General features: G+C 37.5%; 1 protein-coding gene across 1 annotated transcript in view; it reads left to right on the top strand.

The window, feature by feature from the left end:
- LOC135197900 (cell adhesion molecule DSCAM-like) overlaps positions 1-13,235 on the top strand; it is a 457,768-nt gene that overhangs the window by 405,053 nt on the left and 39,480 nt on the right. The window contains exons 6-10 of the mRNA XM_064225122.1: positions 7,406-7,541; positions 9,051-9,182; positions 10,264-10,374; positions 11,494-11,671; positions 11,973-12,129. Of these exons, the coding sequence (XP_064081192.1) occupies positions 7,406-7,541; positions 9,051-9,182; positions 10,264-10,374; positions 11,494-11,671; positions 11,973-12,129 (714 nt within the window). The remainder of the gene's footprint in view (positions 1-7,405; positions 7,542-9,050; positions 9,183-10,263; positions 10,375-11,493; positions 11,672-11,972; positions 12,130-13,235) is intronic.

The following is a 13,235-nucleotide window of genomic DNA, read 5'->3' as shown; positions in this document are numbered from 1 at the left end:
ATTGTTTGAGGGTAATAGTGCATTGCATCTTCGTTTGAACTTTAGAAGTTCCAGTTGCGCATCCTCAGGGAGACTGTTCCAGAGTCCAACTGTGTCAGGGATAAAGGATCTCTGCAACTGAGAAGCTCGACACAGAAGCGCATTTGTTCTCTCCTGTAACTTTCGCGTGGTTCTCTCCTTTGTTCTTCGAAGATTTCAAAAGTCCAGTTTGAAACCAGATGTAATGTTATAATTATGAGACATAGAAGAAAAGATTGGCGTTCCATTTAGTTAAGATTATGGTATAGTTTCTTGCTCGTGGTTAAGAAACCCGCCTTTCATGAAAAGTACAACAGAAATGGTTCTTGAGAGAAAATAACCTGAAAATCAGGGAAGGTAACCAACCACATTCATCGATAAAAAGGTGAGAGTGAAATGAAAGTAATTCAAAAGCAGTTTCCGAATCTTGAGCCCCAAAATGAAACCGAAATAGTCTTTATAGGAGAAGTTTGGTCGGAAAGTAAATATATGCAGAATATCAATCGGTTTTCAAGTAGCAATTGCCGTCAAACTTTTGCCTCTTGGTAGAAAAGGACCTGGAGAGAATTCGCTCTCTCCCGGTCCCGCGATTTTTAATATATTCGGCGGAAGCGAAATCATTGCGTTGAAATTTATTCATGCAAAAGCAGATTGCTGCGATCAGATTTTGGCCAGATATTTCGGTTTGGTTGTTAACGAAATGAATATATAGGAGTGAAAGCATCGCGCGTTTTGAGGCTGTGTTGGAAATCATTTTTGTTACGAGTTGACCTCCAATTATTATGTATTAGTCTCTCTGGTCAAGATAACTTGTACACGAGCTTCGAGGTTTAGCTTATAGATAAGGTAAATGCTGATGCTCAGTGTTTTTTGTTTTTTTGTTTGTGTGTGTGTGTGTGTGTTTTTTTTTTTTTACGGGTTTGCTTGAGTCTGTGAGTAGAAAGCGGGCGCATGTTTAATTTAATTTTGTGTACCACTTTGTGATTGCTCATAATTATGAACATTATTCCTGGCTCTTGGTATTTCTTTATTGTCGAATACGTTTAATGCTTTAAACACCAGTTTTAATTTTCGGCTTTTATACTTGAAAAATATGGTTTAAAATCGCGTTTTTTTATCACGATTTAATTAACCATGCGTTAACGATGTTAAAACAACCTCTCTCTCTCTCTCTCTCTCTCTCTCTCTCTCTCTCTCTCTCTCTCTCTCTCTCTCTCTCATGACAATATATAACCTAAATGTTCCAAATCATTCATGCCTCGAGGTTTAATTCTCATAGAATATAAATCATACTGAACCACCATCCTGTGTATCAACGTATTATGAATACACCTTGAATATTGTTCCCGTGAACTGGTTATTCATCTCTATGTTCGAGGAACATATCCAGGTAACCGTAATGTTTGTCTGTTCTCCTAATTAATTGCATATGAATTGTAAGGGATCGAAGCGTTTGGAGCCACGAGGAATTTTTTGTAATTTCTACCTAATTATTACTATATTATTATTATTCAGTAGATGAAACCATATTCATTTGGAAGAAGCCCACAGGAGCCGTTGACTTGAGATTCAAGCTTCCAAAGAGTATGGTGTTCACTGGGAGGAAGTAAGAGGAGGTGAAGGGAAATACAAAAGAAAAAGAAATTAATAAATAGATAAAAATTTATTAAAATGCAAGGAGAATAGATTAGGACATCTTCCATTGCATTTTGAGTATGTATATATTTGACATACCGCATGCTTTAATTATTCTTCTGATGACTTGATTTACCTTTTTTATGGGTTGTCTGCTTACTGATTAAAAGCATTATCTTGTACTATTGAATCTCATGTTCGTTTTAGCAGGCTTTTCTTGCACAGCTTAGGTCAAGGTAAAGAAGCTTGTCCTGATTATTCTCAAGATAAATATGAAAAAAATGCATTCATGATATTGTATAGGAAAGACTGCCAAAGAATTTGCATTAAAGTTGTTTTGTAGGTCGCGAAGTATTTTTAGTAGGGAAAGGTAAAAAAAAATCTTTATATTTTTTCCTTCGTTAAAAAAAAAAAGTCTTGCATTATCCTCACCTAATAAAAAGGGCTTTCGTTAATTCTTTAAAAACGAATTTGAAATTTTTCGCCCCATTTCGCAGTTTCTTTCACCAATGAAAGGTTTTTTTTCTTTTTTCAGAAAAGAAGCAATGGTAATGGATTAAAAAAGAAACCACACACTGCCATTCTTTTAATTCTATAAGAATATACCCTTAAAAGGAGAATACCCTAAAATGGATGAAAACAGTCAAAATGTTGTCTTTGAATGATAAAACTGTATTTGCTTAGAAATCTCATATTTAGCCATCTCCCTGAGATTCCTGAATTTCAAGATAATAATTCAATACTCCTCTAGTTTTGTTTAACAAGTCTGTGATTCTCTACTGTTTTAAAAGAAAAATAAAACGACGTGATAATAGCCAGTCCTTTTAGACAAGATTTGTGGATGTAAAGCCAGCAACAAAACCGGCGTCGCCCCGCCAAACCTGGCTTGGAGAGATCATGCCCTTCTTGGTTCGAATGGGAGGAGGAGGGAAATTACGGTAATCAGGATGAAATATATTTGGAAAAAGAGATAAGAAAAGAGAGAGAGAGAGAGAGAGAGAGAGAGAGAGAGAGAGAGAGAGAGAGAGAGAGAGAGCTTTTATTCCTGTTTAGTTATTAATCTAATGGATATATTTGAGACCTTCTGCTTTAAGAAATACTCTCATATATATTTTGGAAAATTATTATTATGAAATCTTATCACATCGTATTGTTGTAAATCGTTATATTTTCTATATAAAAAAAAGCCTTAAATATAATTGGAACCGACTATTCAAATTAATATTATTCAGACGGAAATGTCCTTCTTTTTCATTATCTATAGCAGCTGTATTCTCTCTCTCTCTCTCTCTCTCTCTCTCTCTCTCTCTCTCTCTCTCTCTCTCTCTCTCTCTCTCTCTCTCTCTCCTTGCAGAAGGGTTTTGTTTAACCAGCAGTGAGCGCCTTCCCTCTGCTCATTGGCACTGCTCACCATAACAACACTTCTTGGAATTCCTTGAAACAGGTTTCCATTTGTAGTTCGTCTTCCGGAGGATCCCTCAAATGAACATTGACAATTTCACCTTGCACAAAATCGGTTTATTGATGATCTTCTAATAGCTTCTTTGTCATTTTGCTTGATCTTCTTTTGTCTCTTAGGAAATCAGAGTTTTTCTTTTTCTATCGATGTTCTTGCTATCCTTCCGTTTGACTTTTCTTTGGTTTATCTCATTTTCCTCCACCTCCTCTCATTTCCGCTTCCAGGACTCCTTCGTGTATCCGGTCTTCCTTTATTTCTCGTCTCCTTGTATCTCTTCTCTGCAGACCTTCATGCATCCTTTTTCTGCTTTCTCTCACCCTTTCTGTCAGCCCTCCTCCTCCTCTTCAGTATCTACAATTAATGCCATCTGAATTTCTTCTTAGTACCTCTAGGAACCTTCTTTTTGACCTCTCGCCTCCCTGGAGCCCCTGGAGTCTCCTGTCCTCTGTCTTTTCTAAGTGAGTAGTTATGTCGTGTTTGGCATTCTCAGGATTCTTATTTAACACCTCCAGAAGCTTTCCGTCCTGCACCTGCAAAAGTAGCCTATCTCTTCCACATCTGCTTCAGAAATATTTCTTAGCTCTCTCTCTCTCTCTCTCTGCTGGGTCTCTTCCTCGTCTCTCTCATCTCTCTCTCTCTCATCTGCGCTTTTAACGGCACGATGCCTCACTGCTGGGGTGTCATCACAGGACTAAATCATTGCAGAGGGGTTTTGTTTAGCCAGCAATGAGCGCCTTCCCTCTGCTCATTGGCACTGCTCACCAAAAAAAAAATATACTGTAGCTCTTGAAGTTTTGTATCGCTCCAACTCTGAATTTATATATATTCAGAATTTCTGAATATATATATATTTAGAATTTCCTGAGATGGTGTTATCGCTCCAGCTCTAAATTTATATATATTGAGAATCTCTGAATATATATATATTTAGAATTTCCTGGCGTGGTGTTGTCGCTCCAACTCTGAATTTATATGCATTCAGAATTTCTGAATATATATAAATTTAGAATTTCCTGACATGGTGTTACAGGTTTTTCAACTTCCTTTTGAAGAATAACTTGTTTGTGGACGGTCCTTTGACAGTTTGTACTATGTTGTTTTCACATTTTGGACGGTTCCTTATATGTACCGGACATTTGGTTTCCTCAAAAACTTGGTTTTATTCCTTGTTGTGTTTGATGGCAGACTCTGTCGAGGTTGGTTTGAGAATCTGCCGGAGGCTTCGACTCGTCTCTTCTCGATTTCGAAGTCTTCCTCCTTCCTTGGAGACAGACGGAGACAGTGTGTTTGTTCGTTTGTCCTCTTCCATGTGTGTCTTGAAGGGCGCTTTCCCGTTGGGATTCTTGAGGATTTGGGAAGCCTTTCATCCTCTTGAGTTCCGCCACCTTCGGTCACACTGGAGTCGACGCTTTTCCTTCGTGAGGTCTTCCACTTCCGTCAGCAGGCGCTAGAACCTGAGCTGGAGGTCTTTCCTCCCGGATTGGCGCTGCCTCGGTCGCGTCATTTTGTTCCTGGATAAGCCTCGCCATCCGCGATGCTTATTCAGTCCTGAGCTGCTGCCTTTCTCTTTCTGTCGTAGGAGCTTCTCAGACCTTTGAAGCTGGCAGTTTGCCTTTACTAACTGCACAGACAGATCCCTCACATAATGCATCGATTTTCTGCCCAATTTCCTTTGTGATGTACTTCATCTGGTGATTTTCTTCCATCATCTTGAGGATCTTGTTTTCCAGCTGTTGTTTCTCCTTTATCGTTCTCCTTCTTCAAAAACAACGTTTCAGCCTCGAGCGAGTGGGCCCTCTCTCGCCAGCCCTACTGTACTGTTGCAACACCTCATGAGTGATCTGTCTAGCGCCTTCATAGTAGTCGACCTCTGCTGCAACTGACAATTTATTGTCATGTTCACCTGCTGGATGGTCTCGCAAGGCCTCAATTCTCTCGTCCAGTTTCTTTTCCTTGGGCTCTTCAGTTCCATCATCAGAGATCTACATCCTCACCAGGCCATATTTTCTTCAAACTGGAATCCATATCCGCAGAGGCCATACCCAGTTCTTACACACACTCCTCTTTCTCGATTCTTCATTGAGTTCCTATATATCACGAGAGATATTTCGATTTGTCAAAATATATCAGGAAGTATTTTGAAAGATTTGTATATGCCCCGAAAGCCGGAAATTCTTCATTTTTTCATTCATTTACGTTTAAGGCTTTGCAGTGACAAGCGTAATCTTATAGTATTAAGGAATTTTAGCGCAGAAAAACAGTGTATTGGTATAGGTATATGTGAAATCACTCCGTTTGGACCAGGAAATGTAATGTTTTTACCATAACATTTTTCGTGCATAATGCCTTCAATTAAGGATTTTTTATTATTCTCTCCATATATATATATATATATACATACATACATATGCAAACACAACTTATTAGAATATATATATATATATATATATATATATATATATATATATATATATATATATATATATTATATATAATATATATATATATATATATATATATATATATACATATATATATATATATATATATATATTATATATATATATATATACTCAACTTATCAGAGAGAGAGAGAGAGAGTCTGCTGTATTTTTCTTTGAGTTTATCATAATACACTACTATGCCTTAAGATTAGAAGAAGATTGATTTCATTTGTAATATTTTTCTAAGTCCAAAAAAGGGATGAGTTTGCCATATTATTCTGTGTCATGTAATGCTTATAGCAGAAAATATTCACATACAAACAAGGGTTGAGTTTGTGATATTTGTTAAACATATAATTATAAAAAAATTAAATACCATTTGTCAGTATTACTAAAATATATTGAAAGTCTATTTCAGATTCTCTCTCTTTTGTCCTTCTGCAAAGAAACAGGAAAAATCTGAATATGTTTTGTAACTCCTAAGACTTCACTATAACCCCTCCAACCCCCTTAAGGAGTTTCGTAATTTATGAAAGGTTCCTAATTGGTTGCTGCAATATGTGTGTTTCACAGTTTGGCTTTTTATCCCCTCTGCAGTTTCTAACCCAAGTCAGGTAGTGGTCTTGCTCCTTGTTCCTGTCAGGAAATCTTAAACACAAAATTCACAAAAATCATTTCTGAATCTCACATGTCACATTTATTAACGACAGGCTTCCTGCACTGACCTGCAGCCATTTTTAAGATATATTTGGGGTTACTCACAGATCTTATAGGGGAAACTATTTGTTTAATTACAGTATAAATTTAATTACAATCTGCATGAATTCATATTTATACAGTTGTGATTCAGGGGAGAGGACACTGTATGTACTTTACAGAACTAAATCAAGGTATCTGAACCATGACATAAAAGCTATTTGAACATCTTCAAGTACACTTATTACTAGGAGGTACATATATAAAGCAATGTCACAATCCACAGTTATACGGACCTGTAATTCAATGTGCTTATTTACATTGTACAGTCTAAGGTAACCTAGCTTGTAAGAATAACTTACTTTCATAACTAGCCAAGACTTGAGCTGTGGAGAGGGACAGATGAAAACAATAAACTATTCCTGAAGGTTGCCAAGTTAGGCTACTATTGCTAAGCTAAGGTTAGGCTATGGTAAGCTACCTTTAGTTTTTTTATGATCAACCCTGGTAGACTAACTAGTTGGTGAAGTTTACTTGCAGACCAGCTTGTTGGTTAAGTTCACTTGTGGCCCAGCTAGTTGGTTAAAATTACTTGTTGATGAGCAAGTTAGTACAGTTTACATTTAAAACTATAATGTAGTATGAATTGGAAGTATTCTTTAGGGTAAAAAGGATAATGGTAAAATTGAAGAATACCTTACTACCTTTTAGTGTTCTGGCAGATCAACTTCAGCTGATACGTGGGGGTTTAAGAACTTATTGATAAGAAGGTAAATAACAGCATAACACTTCATTAAGACTTAAAACTGCAGCAGGCTCTCTCTCTCTCTCTCTCTCTCTCTGTGTCTTTGTCCATATATTTGATTCGTTATTGTATTTCTCTGCCTGATTACCGTAATTTCCCTCCTCCTCCCATTCGAACCATTCTACCTATGTACTGGTTGTTTGAACGAAGGCCACCTTTCAGGGCAAGAAGGGCACGATCTCTCAGAGCCAGATTTGGCGGGGCGACGCCGGTTTTGTTGCTGGCTGTACTACTTATGTCTTAGAATGATAATCCAACAAGTTTTATATTTCTTTGGAAAGGAAAATTTGACGGCTCCTTCCAGATAGAATTTAACAGTGTTTTCTCTTCTTCTCTCAAACGGTTTAGGAGGCCGGTATTCCGTGTTCGGGACCGGAGAACTTCACATCCGTCACGTGACCAAAGCTGACGAGTTCCAGTCCTACCACTGCGAGACGCAACACGTCCTCACCGGAGAGACGACCGTCTCCGCTGTAGCCGGCAGGTAAGGTTAACTGTGACCAAGGTCCTTTAAATATAATCGGGCTTGACTGTGACCCTCTGGATTTTTTGTGAACGTGACCGTTGTTCTTACATATTTTAGATAGATTTTCACGTATCGAAAGATTGCATTATGGCGGCACATATCTATTATGGATTATTCATGCAATGATTTGGGATTATTACTTAGTTTATTCGTTCGGGAGACAGATTTTCAGTGCTTGATTATCGAGATGACCCACATTAATGCTAGGTATTGTTGTAACAGAAGTATTAGTAAAAGAATAATGTTATGTACGTTTCATTATAAAGAATTAGTCATTTTAAATACCTTTAGCGTTCGACGTTTACAATCATCATGAAAAATGTATATCGGATGTCATGTTCTTATACAAAATCTGCGATTAACGCAAATCACGCTTTATTTTACCCAGATTCTAATTGAGAAAAATGTTTTTCATTGTGCATATGAGGTTGATAGACCTTGAGAAATTTCATGCCCTGCTTACGTTTATTGTAGAATTTTGAAAACCAATTGGATCAGGATTATGACCGTGAAGTCAGCTGGTAAGGAATGGCCCTTGGCTGCGGCAAACTGGGAATTTAAAGACTCGTAAAAGACGTTGGGAATATTTTCATTTTTGATTAACAATGCCCGTGAATATTGCCTTTTGAACTCTTAAGTGCTTCAACCAAGAATTGTTGAGCGGTTCATCCTGTTTACTTATTCGATGTGGTCGACTTCCTAAGTTTTCTCCTCTTCCACTACTTCATTAGTTGATCCATCATTCATGTATCGTCTTTTTTAGTGTTTCATTCTTCCTCCAATTCATTGATCGATCCCCATTCATGTATCGTCTTTTTTTAGTTTTTCTATCTTCCTCCAGTTCATTGGTCGATTCCCGTTTATGTATCATCCTTTTAAGTTTGCTCTCTTCTCTTACTTTATTGGTCGATTCCCCATGCATGTATCATCTTTTTAGACCTTTCTTCATTCACTGCAGTCCTCGGTTCCCCGTTCATGTATCGTCTTTTTAGACCTTTCTTCATTCACTGCATTCCTCGGTTCCCCGTTCATGTATCGTCTTTTTAAGTTTTTTCTCTTCTCTCACTTTATTGGTCAATCCTCCATGTATGTTTATACCTTTCTTCACCCAATTCATTCCTCTGTTCCCTTTTCATGTGTCGTCTTTTTAGGCCTTCTTTCTTGCTCCACTTCATTTGTCGATCGCCGTTCCTGTATCGTCTTTTCAAGTTTTTTCTCTTGCCCCGATTCATTGGTCGATCTCCCATCCATATATCATCTTTTTAGGTATCCTTCCTTCCTCCACTTCATTAGTCGATCCCCCGTTCCTGCGTCCTTGTTTCCTTGTTTGTTTTCCTTCTAACGAATGACCTGCTTTCCCCCCACCAGATGCATCACGCTGTCATCGCAGTATTGTTTTTGGCATCGACGTGTTTACTTACTTCTTGACCTGTCATGGACGGTGATATATAAGACTTGTTGTTTCAGGCTGATGGTCAACGAACCCAGGTCATCTGTTCCGCCGAGAATAACCGACTCTCGTTCTACTGTTACGGCGTCTGTGCGGGACACCGTGGAACTCCCCTGTGCTGCTCAAGGATATCCTATTCCTCAGTACCAGTATGTTGATCTCTCTCTCTCTCTCTCTCTCTCTCTCTCTCTCTCAGTTTGTATGTGCATGTGTGTGTTGTGTATGTGTGTGATTGTGTGGTTTCTTTTATTGTATCTTTTAAATGTATGTATGAATTATTAATTTAAATATCACGAAATTACATACATTGAGAGATAAAACGCTCATTTCTGCTTAGCGTTACTAATTCTGTTGCTGGTTTTCCTAAACATGTTTATAGTTTCTGTAAATTATTTCGGTCGTTGTTAAATTTCTGCAATAAGCTTTAGTGTCCTTGATTTTGCAAATACCTTCCGAGTTATAAAGGGAAATACGGAAACACTGACGTTGCACTGAGATGACTAGTATAAATTCATAATGAAAGTTCTTGTTATTTGTTATGAAGAAAAACACTGCAGCAAACAGATATGAAAAGTGGAAAAGTAAATATTTTAAGAAACCTGCTTAGTCGTACAATTTCCATTCTAATTGCTTAAATTGATAAGTTTTTCATTTTAGTGAGTCTTCACAGATAGATTTCATTTTAGAGCCTTTACAGATTTTCTCTTAACTTGAGAGAGAATGAAAAATTGGGCATTCGTCTCTTTTTCTTGCATATTCATAGAAAATTAATGTATCTTATTTCCTTTCCGCATTAGTCTCTCTCTCTCTCTCTCTCTCTCTCTCTCTCTCTCTCTCTCTCTCTCTCTCTCTATATATATATATATATATATATATATATATATATATATACATATATATGTGTGTGTGTGTATACATATACTTTAAGATCATATACGGTTCCGTAATCACTAAATTCCATTTCCCTTACATTCTTCCTCTTTCCCTTTCTTCTCTTTTGTGAAATGGAAATGTGGGGATGATGTTTAAACATCACAAGCGTCAGTCAGCATTGTAAAAAAATGAAGCAACAATTACGCAGTTATAGTTTTCCATTTCATTCCATGGCATATTTTCCACAACTATGATGTAAACTGTAAAATAAATGTATAGAAAAACCTGCGAACTGGAAATATAAACAAATATATTTTTTTATAATAAAAAAAATTCTAAGCCCTTGTAACCCGTCAGGTGGCATCGCATCTCCGGGAAGGTCGAGGTAGCCGTCGTGCAGGATGGGCGGATTCAGCAGGTCGGAGGGTCCCTCCTCATCCGGCAGGTCACCGCGGCAGATGCTGGCAGGTAGGAATTTAATAACCATGTCACCTGATTTAGACTGACGGTAAGCAAACAGTTTAGGCCGAGTGTGATATTGTCCTGCTGGCTGTCGAGCTGTGTCACGTTGCTTTTGGGGGGCGGGGATGGGGGGAACGCTTTCAGGGCAGGGAAGAGCGACCCGTGGGTCAGGGCCGAGAACGGTTTACATCCTCCAAGGTGGTGGGCATCTGATGGAGGGCCCTCCTCTTTCTCCACCATTGGTTTGGTCGCAGGAGGGAGCGGTACCCCATTCTTGGTTTGTTATTTCTCTCGGGGGAATTTATGACTTGACTTCTACAGCTTTGGTCATTGGTCGTTTGGGCTTCTTACATCCAGCATAAGCGGAGCTTAAAGTCGCGAGATATGTGAAATATTTGTATGAGAGGAACCACCGCTTTTTTTTTTATCCGTGTTGGCGCGTCAACATTTCTTGTAAGTTCTGACTACTGAATTTTTGTTTCATGGAAATAAAGTTACGCGTAATTTTGTGGAGTGGTCCGTGTTCTCTCTGATGAATAGTGTTGTGTTGAAGCATTCAACAAGCCAAGTATTTATGAAATAATGAAATAGGAGCGTCAGCGACTTTTCTTGGTTATGTTTACGCTAGCTCAACAGTAACCTACACAACGAATTGCACAATTAAACGGAAATAATGATTATTAACAGTGTAATAGTAATGGATGATCATATAAATACTGAAGAGATTTTAACAAATCTAATGATGAAATTGATGAATACATAACAAGAGATTAAAATGGGTAAACTCAGAGGAATAGTATTACTCTAGTACGTGTTCGGCTGAGTGGACAAGAAATTTATAAGTCATTATAGCTTAAGATAAATTAAAAGAAACTAGAAAATAGGAAATAGGGAGGTAAATGAACTGATATAGTTCTGGAAACAAGTAAGGGTATTTTTTTTTTTTTTTTTGCAGTGAACAATATGGCAGACACCCTGAGTTCGTTATCTAGTCCAGGCTTGATAAAAACAAGAAATAAAAAGTAAACTAAAAGTAAACAAATTGAGGAGAAAATTGGAAAAATTCATGATGACGATACTTTTTTTTTAAAGAAATGGGCAACAATTTTTTTTCTCTCTCTCTAGATATGTGTGTGTTGTGTCCAGCAGCGTCGATTCCGAACGCGCCCATACCACTCTGGAAGTTTGGGCACCCCTGACGGCCCACATCAGCCCCCAAGTTCAGACTGTAGACGTTGGCGGCGTGGCCACATTCAACTGTTCTCCCGAAGGATTCCCCCAGGATACCATCACTTGGCTAAAGGTCATTACTATGGGACTTTATTGTTTTTTTCCATTTGCTATTCATAACTGTTTCTTGTTATTAAAGTGCCTTCACAGTGAACGATGATTTCCACCATATAGTTATATTTGAATATTTCTTCACATTTACAATTAGTCTAATGTGCAAAATTACAGCCCACAGGTACAATGTACTGAAAAGGGACCAGTATAGACAAATAGTTTATGTAAAAAAACAAAAAAAAACAAAAACAAAAACAAGGGTAAGGCGATTATGAAGTAGCTGACATCCAATTGACATTTTGATATCCTTTCGCCTTCAGGATGGAGAACCTCTGGAGGTCTCTGACCGAGTGAGAGTAGTGAGAGAGAGAAGCGTGGTCATCGAGGACGTCCAGAGGGATGACCGGGGCATGTACCAGTGTCTGGTCTCCAATCTAGAAGGAACAGCTCAAGGGTCAGCCCAGCTGAAACTCGGAGGTGAGATGGAGCGAGGAAATTCGTTGTCAAACACCACAGTATTCGCTTTCTAAAATGTTTTATGTGTTGGTCATGAGACTATTTTTTCAGTATTTGGGTACCGAATTGCATTTGGAAGCTTCCTGTATCTGTATAAATTTTATTTCCTCGGTATCTTGCTTAATCTGTTACAAGTAACCTAACGCTAAGCTGAAGAACTAGTTCTCAAACTTACTTTTTACTTATACCATATAATTATCGATTTTTATTTTTAGAGTTTAATATTCAAGAAGAAAAGTCATATGGAAAATTTTTCATATTCTGCAACTACAGTGTATAATACGGAAACCCCTGGGGTTTCAGTAAATTATCTGACGCAAAAGAAAAAACTTAGAAATATTCTTAAACCCTTAGCTTTTCAGCTTGCATGAATATCCAGTTTCTTTACAAAACTCTTGCGTTATGGATGTGTTGTTTTTTGTGAGTGACTATAACTAGAGGGGTAAGAATTTTGTTTTCGCAACGGAAAAAGAAGTTGAAAAAGAAGGAAATGATAAAAACGCTCTTAGACAACACGGTAGTTTCCTACCAAGAAATCTTTTGAGAAATTCTGTGGTAAATCTTCTGCATCTTCCTATTTTTCAGTAGCTGCTTAAGGTAGTTTACATTCGTTCGTAGAGTAAAAGCAGATGTTTTGCTTCAGGTAAAAGCGAACAATGACCAAGATGAAATTGATCTTCGAATCCGTAACAGACAAAAAAAAAAAAAAGGATTCTCATGTCAAACATTGCTATAAGGGCAATATGTCTTCAGAGAAATATAAACAAAGATACAAAATAATATAAATATTAAAATAAATTATATTAACATGAGGTCAGGACGGGTATGAAAGATGTGAAGTTCGGCCGGCGGTCGTGAAAATGTAAAAAATGGTGTAATAGATTTACGAACAGATGAAACGATGTCGCTTGTCGATATTTTGTCAAAATGGACTCCTTCGCATAGTAGTGCTTTTTGGGGAGGTTTGGCTTTATCTGTAATGTTTTCGTTTGCTATTTCTTATTTTATATAGTTATTGTTTTATCTTAATAGCTCGTTGTTGTTTGTATGCAATTGAGTAATAGACT

This window comes from Macrobrachium nipponense, chromosome 21 (assembly GCF_015104395.2).
Source record: "Macrobrachium nipponense isolate FS-2020 chromosome 21, ASM1510439v2, whole genome shotgun sequence".
Lineage (NCBI taxonomy): Eukaryota > Metazoa > Arthropoda > Malacostraca > Decapoda > Palaemonidae > Macrobrachium > Macrobrachium nipponense.
The sequence above is the reverse complement of the archived record's forward strand: the minus strand, read 5'-3'. Positions and strand labels throughout refer to the sequence as shown.